This window comes from Helianthus annuus, chromosome 10 (assembly GCF_002127325.2).
Source record: "Helianthus annuus cultivar XRQ/B chromosome 10, HanXRQr2.0-SUNRISE, whole genome shotgun sequence".
NCBI lineage: Eukaryota > Viridiplantae > Streptophyta > Magnoliopsida > Asterales > Asteraceae > Helianthus > Helianthus annuus.
The window spans coordinates 38,490,554-38,507,888 of NC_035442.2; the positions used below are offsets into that span (position 1 = coordinate 38,490,554).

Here is a 17,335-nt window from a genome sequence, read left to right on the forward strand (position 1 = left end):
AACCACAATTATCACATGTAGAACTCTTTTTAATCGTATTTTGCATAATAGCCAAAACATCACAATTAGGTGTTTTAACTACAAAAATTCTAGTTTCGTGCCTTCTTTGAGGCATTTCAACAAACACTTTAAGGGCAGAATTTTACATGTGTATTTATCAAGTCTCTAGCTTATCTCTTAGCCAAAATTTCACATAAATCAACCATCTTACAAAGTGGTTGACTTCTATAATTTCTGAAATCACTTCAAAATTGTCAATTTACACTAGATCAACAATCTATTTCCTAGTGTTCATCAAATTTCACATAATTCACTAATCACCTACAATGGTGATCATAGTTTTCACTAAAAATTCACATGATTTCAGCTTGTGTTTGTCTAGGGTTTGTCCCTAAACTCTATAGTAGTTCCTAAATCATCATAACATACACATGCAACTAGAATCTCAGATTATTCCCAATTCATGAGAATTTCAAGTTGAAAGATTTCTCAAAATTTTACATACCTTGTAATCCCCTTGTGATGAGGATCAGGAATCTATGTTTAGAATTTGATTTGAACTTGGATTGAACCTTCAATTTGCAAGATTTCTGAAGTTCTAGGGTTTTGAAGTTGTGGGGGTCGCCCCCTGCTTGCTCTGATCGACCAGACCCCCAAAATGGGGTGTTTGGTTTAGTTTTTATTTGTTTAATAAAAATCAACTTTCGATTTTTAACATTATTGGCCCCTCTAATTTGGTTAGTTAATTAAGTAGGGCACAACCTACATTATTTCTAACACTATTTCCCACTTATTAACTAGGTTAAACATTCCTAATTGAATTAGTGGGTTTTGGGAATCTATGACTAAGTTTAGTTTAAGTCCCGTTAACTTGGGCCTTCTATAAACTTTATTTCCCAAACGCATTCTTTTCTCTTTTTATTAAATATTGGATATAATTATATAATAATCCTAATATTTTCTGGCTTAATTTTTACCACTAACGGTTCCTTAGCCGTCTGTTAGTATTAGCGTGGTTTGATTACTAAACCCGTTTTTGGGGTGTTACAGTGGACACTTGTTGTAACTGACACTTTGTTTCTTACCAGAATTTTTCACTTCAGTATCCTCTTTTGTTTCAGAATTCTTCACTTCAGATTTGACTTCTTCAAATGCCTTCATGCCTTCAACGGTGGGGTAAATCCTGTCAATAACATAAGAAGCACATGAGTAACTTCTCAATAATCTCTCAACTCTTTCAGTCTCTATTCTCTGGGTTTCCAACTTTTGTTCAAGTTCAGCACATTTATCAATGTAATGATTGATGCCTGACTGCTTCGACATGAACGCTCCTTGAAGTGTCTTCAAAGCAGTTGCTTGTTCACTACTTGATTCATTGTATTGATTCATGGCTTTGTTCAGAACATCATACGATTCTTTCAACCTGTTCATGTTGTGAATCAACTCGTTGTTTTGTTTTTTTATAGTCTCACATTTTTCACAGATTTCAGGTGTCTTTCCTGCAACAACTTCCTCATCAACTTTGAAGACTGACACTTCTTTAACTTTTATCACTCGGACTTCTTCATCATCATTCTTACCTTTCCTTCTTTCTGTATCTCTCTCAGCTAGAAATTTTAAATGCTCTCTCATCTTTTCTGCATAATAATCATTATCACTATCATCTTGTTGTTTAGCCTCTTTTTCCTTTGCCATTCGAGCATTTTCAGCATCTCTCTCACATCTCTCTCGGCTAGATACTTTAAATGCTTTTTCATACTTTTTGCCCAATAATCATCTTCATCATTTTCAACAACTTGAGCAACAAAAGCTTTAGCCAAGAATTCTTTATCTGGACAGTAATTATCCCAGCTAAAACCTTCTGGCAATCTTTCATCATCTTGATCTACCAGACATGCTTTACTATCAGCTGAAATATATTTATCCCAACTAAATCCTTTTGACGATTTTCCATCATCTTGATTCACCATACAAGCTCTCTTTGATGACTCTTCTATCGCCTTCTTAGCATGTGCAGTTTGTGATTCTTGTTGTTGATACGGTTGTTGAGCAACTTGATGATAAATTGCTTTTTGATAGTAATCATTGTTGTTAAATGGATTTTGAGCTCCACTTGCTTCACGATTTGTGCATTCTCGCTTGAAATGCCCTTTTTCCCTGCAACGAAAACAAGTAACTTTAAATTTATCAAATCCTAAAGTAGAAACATTTGCATCACAAAAATCATCTCTTCCCGTAATTTGCTTAAACTTTTCAGCTCTTCTCAACACGCTTGCCAAACACCACTTTATATCCATCAACTCCATCTCTTCAGCATCAACCTGATCGTAATCCTCTTTTGTCAACATCGGATTTCCGATCCTTTCTGCAACTAAACTCCCATAAGATTCTAACACAGTCACCAACAAAGACATGTGACTTTTGGCTACTTCTTCAGAATAATTTTGATCATTTTCAAGATTTAGAGCAATGTTGCATTGCAGAACTTTGCCACTCTTTGTTGCAGAAAAATGTGGATCAAATTATGGATATGAAGAAAATCCAGTTTTGCTACTTGATCCTTGAGATGAACTTTCAGAAGAACTCTTTGCATTGAAAGATGTTTCAATCTTTGGTGCAATGTTGGTCTTATCACTAACACCACCTTTGTAATACAGACTAATATCCTGTTCACCATCATAGTTCTTCATTCTTGCTATCTTTCTTTGTTCCATATCTTGAGCTTCGAGTTGTTCGATAAAACCACTCAGCGATAAATTGTCAAAATCAGGTTTATTTCTCAACATCATAAGATATGTGCCCCAAACATCATGTGGCAACGCATCAGCCAACTTTTCAATCAATTCATCCTTTTCTTTATTGATGCTCAATCTTTTCATATTTTTTACCAGATTGCAGTATCTTTCTATAATCTGCTTGGTGCTTTCATTTCTTAATCCACGAAATAAATCAAATTCTTTCTTCATGAGTGACATTTTGTTCTTGATCATCTCTTTACTCCCAACAAATTTCAATTTCAGTTCTTTCCATATTGATTGTGCACTACCACTGTGTTGAAGTAAGATCAAGATTTCATCCTTTTTAGCTTGCTGCAAAAGACTAACCATCAACTTTTCATTTTTGTACGAATTGGAATCTCATTCCATGGGATTATACGGAATGGACCTTGTTCAAACGGAATGGTTCAACTTATTCCAATTCGTACGAAATGGAATGAGATTTCACACGAAATGACACTTGATGCGAAATGAATGTTCAATTCATGCGGAATGACGATCTGATGTACAATTTCAAGCGAAATCAACCTTTGTGCGAAATGAAACGCTGATTCCGTGCGAAATGGAAATCTGATTTCGTGCGAGATGGAAAACTGATTTCGTGCGAAATGAAGGTGTATTTCATACGAAATGAATCAACTATTCTCAATTCATGCAAAATGAGAAGCACTGTCAAACAAAATGATATCTATTTCGTGCGAAATGACGCTGACGTCACACGAACGGACAGTTTTTCACAAAACGAAATGATATCTATTTCGTGCGAAATGATATCTATATCATGTTTTACTTCGAATTAAGGTTTGATTCTTTCAAGGGTTTGTTAAAACATTTTTTTGCGTATAATATGAGAAAATCAAGCCATTTTAACCGTGAAAACTTGTTTAATTTTGAAAAGAAGGTGTAGAAATCAGAATTTGCAGCTGAAATGGTAAGACCTCTTCCTCCTGAGCTCTGATACCACTTGTAGGATCGTTTTGCAGACCCAAGCGAGTCGATCAGAAGAGATCTCGACCAATACAAAAGGCGGAAACAAATGTATCGCTGTTATTTCAGCTGGATTGCACAAGAAATCACTTTAAATTGTCTCTGTATTGATATCAGATCGTTTTACAATGTTGGAGACACTTCGGCAGAGCTTTGCTACCGGATCGAATCGTTACAAATGAAATCACAAGTCACGTATTTATAGGCGCAACCATTTCGCACGAAACAGCTCACACGAAATGGCCTTGCCATTTCGTGCGAAATGGACATTTCCCATTTCGTGCGAAATGGTCTAACCCACATATTTCTCATATTTCTCGTACTACATGCCCTGATCTAACCAACCTAATACAAGACTCGATACAAGACGAAGTCGACAGACATATGCACCAACAGAAAATCTTGGAGATTTAAGAGAGTTTGGAACTAATTTGGAGGTGGTGCAAGTGTTTGGAAGGTGTTAGGGTTGATATTTATAAGAGGGTTAAGTGGTTGAGGTTTAAATGAATGTGGTTGGGAGTTAGGACATTAAAGAAAGTGGTTGGGGAGATGAAAATTTTCATTTTTAGTCCTTGCACTTGTATTGTTGGTTATTTTTAATGTATTTCTTATATATTTAACATGTAATTAAGCATGAATTAAGTATAAAAATATAACTCAAGTATTGTGAATATATAATTAAGTATTTGCATGTATAAAATGAATAAAATCACGTATTTACGACTGATTGTTAATAAAACAAGTATGTATTTGCGCGTGAGATGCATGTATATAAAACAAGAGGTATCTTTAATATAAAACGAATATGCATAATCAAGGGATGAATTTTTCATAAAATGATCAAGTTTTTATTACGATCGATGTTGCGAATTACGAAGTTGGAAGCGAAATACTGAATACGATACGGATATAAGTTTCCAAAAATAGGAATATAAATAATCTTCCTAAATAAGGAAGGTTTCAAAAAGCGAAGCGTTACAAAGATAAAGTCGTTTCTCGTGCGCCATATATTCCAGCATGTTGCAGCCACAACCGCCCATATTGCTCTTTTCAAGGCCTTGTGAGTCTTGTGGGATGAGATTTGCTCGAAGAGTAGTATGACACTCAAGGTGGAGCAAACTGGAGAATTAGAGTCCAAACCCGTTGAGCAAAGTCACAAGTGACTAGGAGGTAGTCTACGAAGGCAGATAGATGTTTATCCACTGGAGAATTAGGGTCCAAACTCGTTGAGCAAAGTCACAAGTGACTAGGAGGTAGTCTACGATTTCTAAAGCTTCGTTGAAGAAGATACAAGCGGCTGGGGGGAGGGAAATTCTTCTAACCCGCAATGCTTCTTTAGTCGGAATTCGGTCCAGTACGACGCACCATAGGAAACGGTTCACTTTTTTTGGAATCCAATGCAGCCAGTTGAGCACCTTTGTTTCCGGTATGACGTTTATATGATCCAATTCTGCCCGTAAAAGTCGCATAGTGAATATCTCCCGTGAAGAACCTGTTTTCCACATCCATAGATCCGGGCCTGGCCCAAGCGAGATAGTGTAAAGGATTAGGAGATTAGTGCAGGAAGCCCATTCTGCCAGTTGTTGTAAGTGGTGTGGTTTTGGCTTCTTTTGAATTCTTTAATGTTGACAGCCGCCCCTTGGCCTCTAGTTCTCCACAAATGACTTTCTCCTTTCAAACCCTTCAACAAATTCCGTGTAATTCCCCATTATATTTATTCACATTAAAACAAAAAATAAAAATTATTTTCAATAATTAATTTGTGTGTGTTGCTGCATTCTACGAGTGCCAACTTCTCAACGTCCGCCACAAGCCACAACCCAACTCAACTATTTCCCCCAATTGTTGAAACAAAAATTCCATCTTTAAACAAACCCACATCAAATCTTGTGAAATCTGTAATCTTTTGAAACACCCACATCAAATCTTGAAAAAATCTGTTAACTTTGTGGGTCAAAGTTGTAAAAACAGATGGAAAACGGCAATAACAGCGGTTGCGGTAGTAGTAGTAGTGGTGAGAAGCATACCCACAGTCTGAGGCTGTCTGATGTGGTCTCTGATTGTTCAAGAAGATGGTTTCAAGATACCCTTAAAGAGGCCAAAGCAGGGGATCTGTCTATGCAGGTTTTGGTTGCTCAGATGTACTTTAATGGTTATGGGATTCCAAAAGATCATCAAAAGGTTTGATTTTTTTTTGACTTTTATAGATTGGTTTTGACTTTGATTTCAATTTGAATGTCAATTGTAGGGGAATATCATTGATTGGGATTTTGGGGTTATCTGTAATTTTTTTAAATTAATTTTGGTATTTTGACCTTTTGGGATGATTAAAGATTTAAAGATGAAACTGTAGAAGTGATTTTTTTGGATCTTTTCTTTTGGTTAATTTACCTATTTACCCCTTGTTTGTATGATGTTATTATGTTGGTAACATGGTATGCTTTCTTGGTGAGACTGTTGATGTTTTCTTGAGTGATACCATTCTTTGAGGGATAATTGTTAGTTAAGAAATCTGTTGAGTAACTGAAGATTCAGGGAACAGAATAATATTGGATCATTGGCGGCATTTGGATATATGCATTTTGCGACGATTATCACAACTTCATATTCAAACATTATTTGCGGTGTCTTGTCACCACTTTGTCTTGTGTTAATTTATAACTTTGTGTGGCAGGCAAAAATTTGGATGACAAGAGCTGCAAGAGTCCGATCTTCAGTTTGGAAAGTTAGCAATAAACGTCCAGGTCATCTCTCTCTCTCTTTCTGTATATATACATTTTTTTGTGTATGTGCGGATGTGAAAGTGATTATGTGATATTGAATAACCAACATCAGATAATTAGCTATGGTAAAGCGAGCTGTAGAAGATAGGGTTTATATGTGCGCTTGTTGTTTGAAGTTGTAATGATCAGATATTTGAATGTTTGACAGATTCTGCTTATTTAAGAAAGAGTTAACTTTCGTTTTGCTTCCTGTGGTTTGGTCATTTTAATGGTTTTGCTCCAATAGTTTAAAAATAGCAATTTTCCTCCCTGATCTTTTGAGTTTGTCGCCAGTTTGCTCCCTGGCTCTAACTCAGTTAAAACGTTCAATTAAAAATAGGGGTTTTTCGGTAGTTTACTCCCTGGCTCTAATTCAATTAAAACGTTTAGTTAAAAGTCGCGGTAGTCGTGGTGGCGGATGGTGGTGGCGGATGGTGGTGGCCGGTAGAAAGAGTGGTTGGAAAGATGGGGGATCAAAAAAGAATTACTTATATACATGTAAATAAACAAGTTATAGGTTTAATTAGGTGAAAAGACTTACATGCCCTTGCTTTTATCTATAAAATTACCAAAATACCCTTCTAGTTAATGGATTTTGTGGATGGAGTTAGAGGCGGGGGAGCAAAATGACGATAAGTTAGAAAAATCAGGGAGGAAAATGGCTATTTTTAAACTGTTGGGGCAAAACCGTTAAAATGACCAAATCACAGGGAGCAAAATGGAAGTTAACTCTTTAAGAAATTATTAGATATTAGATAAAATGACTAAAAATGACATTTTGGTGAATTTACGAGGGACGTTTTGCACGACAGAGTAAAATTTAGGTTAAAAGAATAGGTGTATAGGTATATTTAGGTGAAAAGAATCTGTTTATTCACACATTAGAAATTGGTTATCACATAGCAATAATCAGTTTCAAAATACACATCCAAACACCCTTTACTGTGTTTCTATGTGCCTGGTATTGTTCTTGTCACTAATTAATCTCTAACTCATTAACCAGGTTATAACGCAAGTGATTCTGATTCAGAAGAGTTGTTGGATGATTCTTGATAGGATGAGAAGGTAACACATCCCACTTTAGTTAAATAGCTTCTTCATTATATATATTTTGTGGCTTCTTTTACGCTAATTTGCTTTGCTATTTGCATACCATCACTTCTTTCCTATTTGTTTATTAGAATTGTTCTTTAGGACCTTTATAGTTGACACCTTGGTTTTAAAAGGCGCACGAGTCGATCAGGAAATGGCATGAGGTGGCGCCTCATGTAATTTTGGGTCGTCGTCATCATCATCATCATCATCATACTCAGTAAATCCCACCAATAGCAAAGCTAAGGTAGGGTCTGAGGAGGGTAGATGTAGACAGCCTTACCTCTACCCCGTAAGAATAGAGAGGCTGCTTCCAGTGAGACCCCCGACTCGATTGTAGTTTTGTATCAAGCCTTGGACCTAAGACACATAACACTCAAACAATCGGGACAGAGACTGATTGGTGCATGTACCCCTATGTCTTTCGGCTATCAACGTCACCACATGATGCATGATTAATTCTGGGTCAAATATGGTCAATTTTAGGGTTTGTAGGAGGCTTATATGTAAAAACAACCAAAGGTTGATATGTAAAACAGACGAGATGGATACAATACGCCTCGAGCGTTACACACTTTTTTAAACCGAGGTTACCACTTATATGACGAGTTGAGGACAACTTCTCATGTCGAATTAATAAACTTTTGTTTGTTAAGGCGTAAACAAGATTGTAACAAGTAGTCAAGTACACTATACACTCTTGAAGACGCACGGCAGAAAAGACTACACTTTCATAACAAATTTATATTTTAACTTTTTAAGAGATGCACTGGAATATAACAATATAATGTTGTAACACATTTTTTGGTCCCTTGATCACCTGTTGTCTCAATGATGCAAGTTATGTAATCTTATATAATAAGGATAAAAGAAATAGCAGAACATATACCTATTATTGTTATCGAAAAAATAAGATACATTTAGGCGTGTTTGGATGCATCTTTATAAATGATTATTGTGACTTTTAGCATCATCATATAGTAAATGAAGTTGTATCATTAGCAAGTAACATGAAGCTGCTTTATGGTTATAATTTATACATGTCTCTTTCTGTTCGTTTTCATCTTAATTTAGCTAGCAATATGATCACTTGGTGCCTTTAAATGACTAACAAAGAGATGCAACCAAATCGGTTTACCCCTAAATCATTAATCATTAATATGGTATATGTGATAACTGATTATGAACAAGAAGTGGAAAGAAATCCTAATGAAGGTATGATGTCGAATAAAAGTCAATGTTTGACTTCTGAGTGGAAAATTGATGACGTTTTGCTTCATACGTGACTGTTTTAAATTCCAGAAGAAAAAACATATTTGAAATCTTATATATGAATGTATTGTTGAGAATAAGAATCTTTTAGGTGTAAAAAACCTTTATAGTATTATGTATTATTATGTTCTTGCCATTTCAAAGTCAAAGTTGGATCTCTATGGTGGTAATTGTTTCATTTGCTTTGTGTCTGTTTGAAGTTGCTTCATTTTGCCGTATAAAAATTTGGTTTTATGGGTCTTATTTATATGATATGAAAAGAGATTATGTTACTGTAAGTTCAAAAAAAAAAAAAAAAAAAAAAAAAGAAAACGGAAAACAGGACCCACAAAATGAAAAAAAACTAAGAATATGAGACATGATATGAAAATATATGCAGATTTATTCATGATGGTATACTCTACTCATGTTGCTTCAGTTTCTTTTGCAGGGATCTTGGATTTGTTCATCATATAAATCATTTGTACGAAATTGGGCGGGGTTTTTTGATGCATTTTTTCGTGTTCTCAAAGCTGTGTTCTTTTTAAATCTTTCTGTACAATCGACAGGTTTTTTGGTTTTGGTTTACGACGATGAACAGTGTGTGATTTTCTAGGTTTTGTGAATTTTGATGAACTGATCGAAGTCCGGTTTATCATTTCGTTTTCTTTTATATTATCTGTTAGAGGGTTTCTGCCTTTAGAATCTCCCATATTTTTTAACCTGGCAATAAAAGGGTGAAGGATGTTTTTTTTTTTCCTTCCCAAATGTTCAAATTGTAATGTAATATTTAAGTTGTAAATTGAACTACACTTGTGTATAAAACTTGGTTAGGTTTCAAGTAGTATTATGCTATTATATACAACACATGCTCTCAGGTCGCTTTTATAAATAGACTCGGTCTCAAGCAACACTAGTCTCTCGGAATTGGATTTTAATAATCCTAACTTTGACTAATTGACCGACATTAATTCCACCTTAAGAAATTCGTTAGGATAGTCCCAATTTTCACATTATTTTTCTCCACTGTGCCTTTTCTAGTTGGGGGAATCCAAAATTGACATATTTTAAATTAATTGATCAAATTGATTTTTTGTTTCAAATTTATAAAATCAGATAAACCAGAAAGAATGACAATAAAAGTAAAAAATGAAACTAATGAACCTTCAAATTGACTTTTGAACTCATTTTTTTATCAATTTGAATCTTTACTTGTCACACCCCAAAAGTGGTAAAAGTAAAAAGGGGAAAAGTACGAGTATACTCACGGTTTACAAGTGGTGACTTGAAATTCCGAGAGCAAGTTTGTAGATGAATTAGTTCGGAGCACCTTGTCCTTCTACACAAGGAAACGTAGGTGTGTGAGTTTGGCGTATAACGGAAGATTATAGATTCGGAGTTTTTTTTAAAATATATAGAAAGTAACATAGGTGAAAATAATCATCTTGTACACATAACTCTTGTTCTTGACACTATTGAAACTCAAAAGAGTTGGTATGATTTCATGGATTCAAGGATCCATTAGAGTCGTAACAAGGGCATGGTCATAGATGATGTAACATATTCTTAACAAGTAACTATTAAGTTATCATCAAGTTTAGTTACTTAGGCATATACATATAGGTTAACTTAGATAGTATAGATTACAAGTTTTAAGATTCAAGCATGAGGTAGGAGATTAATGTCTCCATTTAGGTACCTCTTTGTGACATAGAGTTCATACATGAGGTAGGAAGAACAAGCTTCCATTTAGGCACCTCTATTGTTCACCACTACACTTGTTGTTATAAACAACAAGGAGGGTCATGAACATACAAGTATTAAGGTAATAACAACAACTAATCTATAGAAAACATCAAGTAATGAGTGGATTCTTATGAAGGATAGCCTAGGCTAAACCAACCATCACACATACATCAAGTTTCACACTTGAACACTACTTGTGGGTAAAAACCCTAATTATAACAGAAAGTTTGTGAGGTTTTAACCTCTGATTTAAGTGTCTCAACCATGTTTTTAAGCTTAACCAACCATAAGAGAGGTTGTAAGCATTAGGACATTGGTGTGAGATGTGTTAGACACAAGTTGGATAAGAAATAACATGTTGTTGATTAATAGTAAACAAAACAGAAAGTTTTAGTCCATTTCAGGGCAAATCCAAGCATGATTCTTCCAAGGAAAAACCAAGGATTCAAACCCAAGGACATAACAAAGCAATAGGAAGAAGAACCAAGTGATTTGGTTAAGAAATAAGCAAGTTACACTCACTTTAGTGAAGTTACAAGAATCTGTCCAAAACTCAGATTTACTGCAGATTGAGAGTGAATTTGTGAAGATTAGAGAGTTGTGAAAGTGTCAAATGGGTTGGAGAAGGTGGGTATTTATAATGGAGGAGTTAGAAGATGATTGGAGGTGATTAGAGGTGGATTAAAGGTGATTGGGTGAGGTTGGAGAGTTGGATTTCGTGCACAACAGCTCAAGAAACACACCTTCTGCCGAAACAAGGGCGTCGCGTGACGTCTAGGACCCTCGCGTCACGCGGCGGGTAGGGGTCTTCCAACTTTCGTTTTGTTACACTTTAGTCCCTGAAGTTTGTATTTGATCCTCTTAGGTACAATCTTGAGAGTTTAGGGACTTGTTTTGATACAAAAGCATAGTATAAGGTGTAGTTAAGCATGATAATCAAAACCAAAGTATGTTTAAGCGTATAAATGTCATAACCAAGTATCGTTCTCGTTCAAAACACGTTAAATGCATAAGTTTAGATTAATTACAAGTTTCGCACATAGTTTCCAAGAATAACGATTAAACATCGATTGATTCACCAAATCGAACATACGAGCATACATAGAGTGTGTATAACATAAATGTAATAAAATACAAGCTTCATTAATGACCCAAGTCTCGGTTTGATAATGATTACAATGAAAGGAACGATTACAAGAATACAAGGTTTCCAAAAATAGAAATACGAACAAAACTTTCTATAAATGGAAAGTACAAAAGAGCCGGGCGTTACATTACTTTTATCAATTTGAATCTGTACTAAAAAAACTTATTTGATTGAATTGACTTTAACTCAATTAGTTTTCTTTGCTAATGTACCAAAAAAAATCTGGTTATATATATATATATATATATATATATATATATATATATCTATGGAACCCATTAAGTCTAACCACCATCCAAGTCAATATCCACCGTTGGATCATGCTGAGATTAAATCTTAGCCTATATATATATCTATGGAACCCATAAAGTCTAACCACCATCCAAGTCAATATCCACCGTTGGATCATGCTGAGATTAAATCTTAGCCGTTTAAACTAGCAAAAATAACCGCACTTGTGGCGGTTCCTAGAGGTTATGGTCGGTTTTTTGCAGCCGGTAGTTACCTCCACTTTTTGTTGCCCATGATCTCCTACAAACCTGGGTAGTGGTGTTAATCGGTTGAGGATTCTTTCTACAAGCAGCAGTTGTGAGAGAGGTTTGCAGCCAGTTATTTACTTTTAACACTCTCTCTTGTACGCTCTAGCACTTTGGGGTGGTTATATTTGCGTTGTTCTATCTCCTGTATATAATCAAGATCCCACCTCTCGCTGCCACAAATCTAAATCGCAACCCCTACATACAACTATATCTCTGAAAAGTTGAATTGCTGCTGGCGGAATTTGAGTTTGGTCATCATTGTTAGCCAGAGCTTGAAGATTCGGTCCTATCGTATCCCGTTTTTGCTAATAGTGTATACATATATGATCATGATCACCTCAATTTCGTGAATAGTTGAAGAAAACGATTTGCTATGTAAGAAGAATCAACAAGCAACTCCATGACATCAAATCACAGTGGCTTAATTTCTGAAATTCTATGTTCGCTAATGGAGATCATTCATTGTGGTTAGGTATTTAATCTCAAAATTTAGCTCTATCAAGTACTACTGGTCTGTTTGTTCTGTTTTTTTTATTCAAGATCCACAAAATTATGAAAAGATACGTTTATCTGTTAATTTTTGTATTTGATGATGTCTTTTAGGTGTTTGATAAAATGCTACATATGTTCAAGTGGAGCAATTGTTAAAATTATCTTTGTTTAATGATTCTTATATGTTTTCCAATTGGCATTTTTCCACTAATAACATGTACACTTGCAGACAATTTGTGCATATGTAGAATGCATCAGCAACAGAGTATGTCTTTCTAATGCTGTCTCGCCTGGCTATTAAGGTAACCACCATATCCATTATTCATGACACGAGTTTATATTTGTATTTCCTGGTAAATGTTGTAAATTAGACATGATTGGTTATGACTGAAAGGTCTATTTTTTAGTGTACGCTAATTGGATATATGTTGTTTGATGTAATGCCTCACAGACCTGCTAACAAATGTCACTGAGTTTTAGTGTTCTATAGAAGAAAATATGTCAATTGATAATGATGCAGAGGTTTGGTTATAAATGAATTAATAAATAATAATTATATATTATGGTTTTTGTTTGTTATGATGTTTGTTTGAGGCATTGTTGTTGATAATGAGATATATATTTTGACATTTGAAGGTTTTAGACATTTTGGTATTTAACCAGGGGCGGATTCATAGCCATGCCAGGGGTGGCACCAACCCCTCACTTTAAGCTTATAAGAGTAAAAATTAAAAAGCCAGTTATTTTTTATGAAAGGTTATGCCATTTTCCTATTTCTCAGCATCCTCCCTTTATTTATTTTCTTGATGTTTGTTCATTCTTATTTTAGAGAATTATGAAAGCGGCTAATGGGTTTGCAGCAATGGAAGCTTTGAAGAAGACAGATAAAAGTGAAAGACAAATTGATGAAGAAAAGCTGGGAAAACAGAAATATATTTTCAGGATATTAGAAAAACGTTCATATTAATCCTGTTGGTAGAATTACAAGTAAAACCTTGTACTCTTCTTTGAATTTTAAATATTTAGTTATTGAATTATTCAGTTAAAATACAAGTGTTTTTTTCTTTCAAATTTTTTATTTAGTTTCTTTTTCTTTTTCTTTTTTTCCTGTTTAATTATGGTACATACTATAGAGGTGGTTTTTTACAAGTATGGTTTTTCTCATATCTAGAAAAAGATGCAAATCATTACGTAAATAAATGTAAATAAATATGAATTGTTTACACCCAAACCTTTTTAATGGGACTTATATCCGGCCAAATTTCTGCACCCTCTCAAGCAAACTACTGGATTCGCTACTGCATTAATGATCTCCATAAGTTGGATGTATTTTGCTCTTCCCTTAATTCAGGGTTGTAAGTTTATTTTGGGGAAACCTCTTTGTTACGTTTGATTAATAATTTAACTAAATAAAATATTAAAGTACCCGTCCACCGGACGGGTATTAAATTAGTTTGTTGATGTGGTTGTTATGTAACCCCACCATCATTAGTAGGGGTTTGCATGGGTTGGCTTGGGTCGGTTTTGGCCTAAAACCATAACCATAACCGCTATGTCGGTTAATAGATAACCATAACCATAACCGATCGGTTATGGTTAATCGGTTTTGATGGTTATAACGGGTCGGTTGTGGGTGGTTAACCGTGTATTTAGCCTTGCTTAAAATATGTTAATTTTTAACATGAAAAAATTGTTATTACATATTTGTATATGTAAATATATTACATAGTATTAAATACCACATAATCTTACACTTGTAAAGATTTGATTAAATCCATTTATCAAACAACTTTTATTTATTTATTTATTAATTATTATTATTATTTTTTTTTGGGGAGGGGGGGGGGGGGGTTGAGGGCTACCACTAGATCACTAACTTATGAGTAACAAGTTAATTTCAGTTTTAAATCACAACGAAGAAATTTATCTATTCTTACTGTCACAAAACATGGATTTCAACTGAGATCAACCAACTCAAACTCAACAAGATATGCAAACCGATTATCATCAAGCACCAAAATATCTGAGTTTTACACTACAACCACCAATCCAAAGACGAACACTAATTTACTCACACAAAACAAGCAGATGAATCTGTTGAACCGAAAGAGAAAACCCTAATTGCCTACTCGTGAGAGAGAAAGGAGCGATGTGAAAAGTATTTTTATAACAACTCCAAACCCACGACCTCAGCTCCAAGCCTAAAAACCAGCCCAGCTTCTTAGCCCAACACCGAATCAATCATTGATGCCCAAATGAATAGCCCATTTCATTTAATTCAGAGCTCATAAAAGCAAAAACAAACATCACAAATAACAATAATCGTAACAAGGTATGTTGTCGAGTAATTTTCTTCAACTCCGAATAATTATTTAGAATTGATGAAATGCGGGCAACCTCGGCTATAATAGAATCTAGTTGGTTAACTTGGGCTGAGTTTGACTTAAAAAACATCATCATCATCATCATCATACTTAGTAAATTTTACAAATAACAAAGCTAAAGTAGGGTCTGAGGAGGGTAAGATGTAGACAACCTTACATCTACTCCATAGGAATAGAGAACCCGCATCCAGTGAGACCCCCAACTCGATAGTAGTTTTGCATCAAACCTTGGACATAAGACAGATAACACTCAGCGAGACAAAGGCCGATTAGTACATGTACCCCCTTGTCTTTCGACTATCGACGCCACCACATGATGCATGATTAACCATCTCCATCTTTTAACGTTATTTTCACGAAATTAGTAAAATAACGTTAAAATTAGTGCACTTTCACTTTTGTTGCCGAGTGCCCACACATATATACATTATATGCGCATACCGCAAGCGGGAGGTATTTGACTTAAAAAAACATCATTTAAATAACAAAAACATAATTCTTATCTATATCATATTAAAGAATAAGTATCATTTAATGAGTTAAAATCAATTTATGAAATATTAACATGTATTTATATATATATATATATATATATATATTAATATTCACATATTTTGTTATACATAATTAATAAACTTATGATATTTGACATATATATATAATTTTCTGAAAAGGAATTTCTTTATAATTTAACATGTCCGAGTACTCCCTGATTACTCTTCGTCTAGGCCGAGTACTCGCAACTCTCTAATTGACCAATTTAAAATCGCCTAAGGATTTTTACAACCATGCCATAATTCATTGATATGAAAAGTTATAATATTTTCAACACTTACTTACCTCATACGAAAAGAAATAGTTGGTCAATTTACTCGATAGTCAATACGCATAAGAATTGAAAACTGTATCAAATTTTAAAAAGAAACGTAAAACTATAAAATCTATACTATATAATAAAAGAAACCACTTTAGGGACACATGTCACTCATTGGAGCCATCTATTTTTTTAACCTATTAAAATAAAATAATTATTTAAAATTAAATAGTTATTTATGAGATATACGTAGAGATATACTATTTAATATATATAATTATGAGATATACGTAGAGATATAGTATAGAATATAATTATGAGATATACATAGAGATATAGTATAGATTAAAAACTTATTTAGAAAATATACTATTAATGTTAAATTATTATTTTTATAATAGATTTCCTTATATAGGAATAGGTTACATTGTAGTTTTATTATATCGTAGAGAGATTTTATTTTAATATTTACGTTTATACTTTTACATCCAAATTTAGGTAACATATTTAAATTGTCTATGACTCTTTATAATCAGTAATATGTTTTAAATATATTTAACTCTTTATAATCAGTAAATGTTTTAAATATATTTATTTTAAATAAAATATTATATATTTTTTAAATATGTTTTATAAAAATAAGAATATGACTTAAGATGTAATTTTAAGGAGAGAAAAATTATTATTATTTAATAGGAGAGAAAATGCAGGAAATCAAAATCTGAAATTAATCAAAACTCAACTTGTGTATTACACCAGGTTTTTTAAAGATATAAGTTTTTATTATTTACTATATAAAATTACATTTGTTCAACCCATGTAACACACGTGGTTTTTTAAGATACAACCTTTTTTATCATTTACTATACAAAATTACATTTATCCAACCCATGTAATACATGAGGTATTTAAAAATATATTTTTTTTATTTGATATATAAGTTCAACCCGTGTAATACACGGGATTTTTTAAAGATATAACTTTTTTTTTTATAAATTACTACACAAAATTACATTTATACAACCTGTGTAATACATTAGTTTTTAAAAATATAACTTTTTTTTATTATTTGATATATAAAATTAGATTTATTCAACCCGTACAATACACGGGGTTTTTTTAAATATATAAATAATTTATTATTTAGTATTTTTTTTTCATTATTTGATGTATAAAATTATATTTATTCAACCTGTACAATAATACAAGGGGTTTTTAAAGATATAACTTTTTGTTTTTTAGTATATAAAATTATATGTATTCAATCCATGTAATAAACAAAGTTTTTAAAGATATATTATTTTATTATTTAGTATATAAATTCACATTTATTCGGCCCGTGTA

At 33.4% G+C, this 17,335-nt stretch overlaps 1 protein-coding gene across 2 annotated transcripts; it reads left to right on the plus strand.

The window, feature by feature from the left end:
- Nucleotides 1-5,424: 5,424 nt before the first annotated feature.
- LOC110884533 lies at nucleotides 5,425-9,626 on the plus strand. 2 transcript variants are annotated; one of them, XM_022132255.2, is made up of 4 exons: nucleotides 5,425-5,945; nucleotides 6,439-6,508; nucleotides 7,530-7,591; nucleotides 9,309-9,626. In XM_022132255.2, exons 1-3 carry the CDS (start codon nucleotides 5,736-5,738, stop codon nucleotides 7,577-7,579), a joined length of 330 nt encoding a protein of 109 aa, XP_021987947.1. In that variant the 5' UTR covers nucleotides 5,425-5,735; the 3' UTR covers nucleotides 7,580-7,591; nucleotides 9,309-9,626. The 2 variants fall into 2 exon arrangements, with proteins under 2 accessions (XP_021987947.1, XP_021987946.1); XM_022132254.2 differs by having other exon boundaries at nucleotides 5,427-5,945; nucleotides 9,321-9,626.
- Nucleotides 9,627-17,335: the final 7,709 nt, after the last annotated feature.

Bases quoted from the DNA above. Each gene is read 5' to 3' on its own strand.
- LOC110884533 (XM_022132255.2), top strand. From the start codon at position 5,736: ATGGAAAACGGCAATAACAGCGGTTGCGGTAGTAGTAGTAGTGGTGAG. The intron at 5,946-6,438 runs GTTTGATTTTTT...TTTGTGTGGCAG, and splicing joins TTCCAAAAGATCATCAAAAG to GCAAAAATTTGGATGACAAG. The intron at 6,509-7,529 runs GTCATCTCTCTC...CTCATTAACCAG, and splicing joins AGTTAGCAATAAACGTCCAG to GTTATAACGCAAGTGATTCT.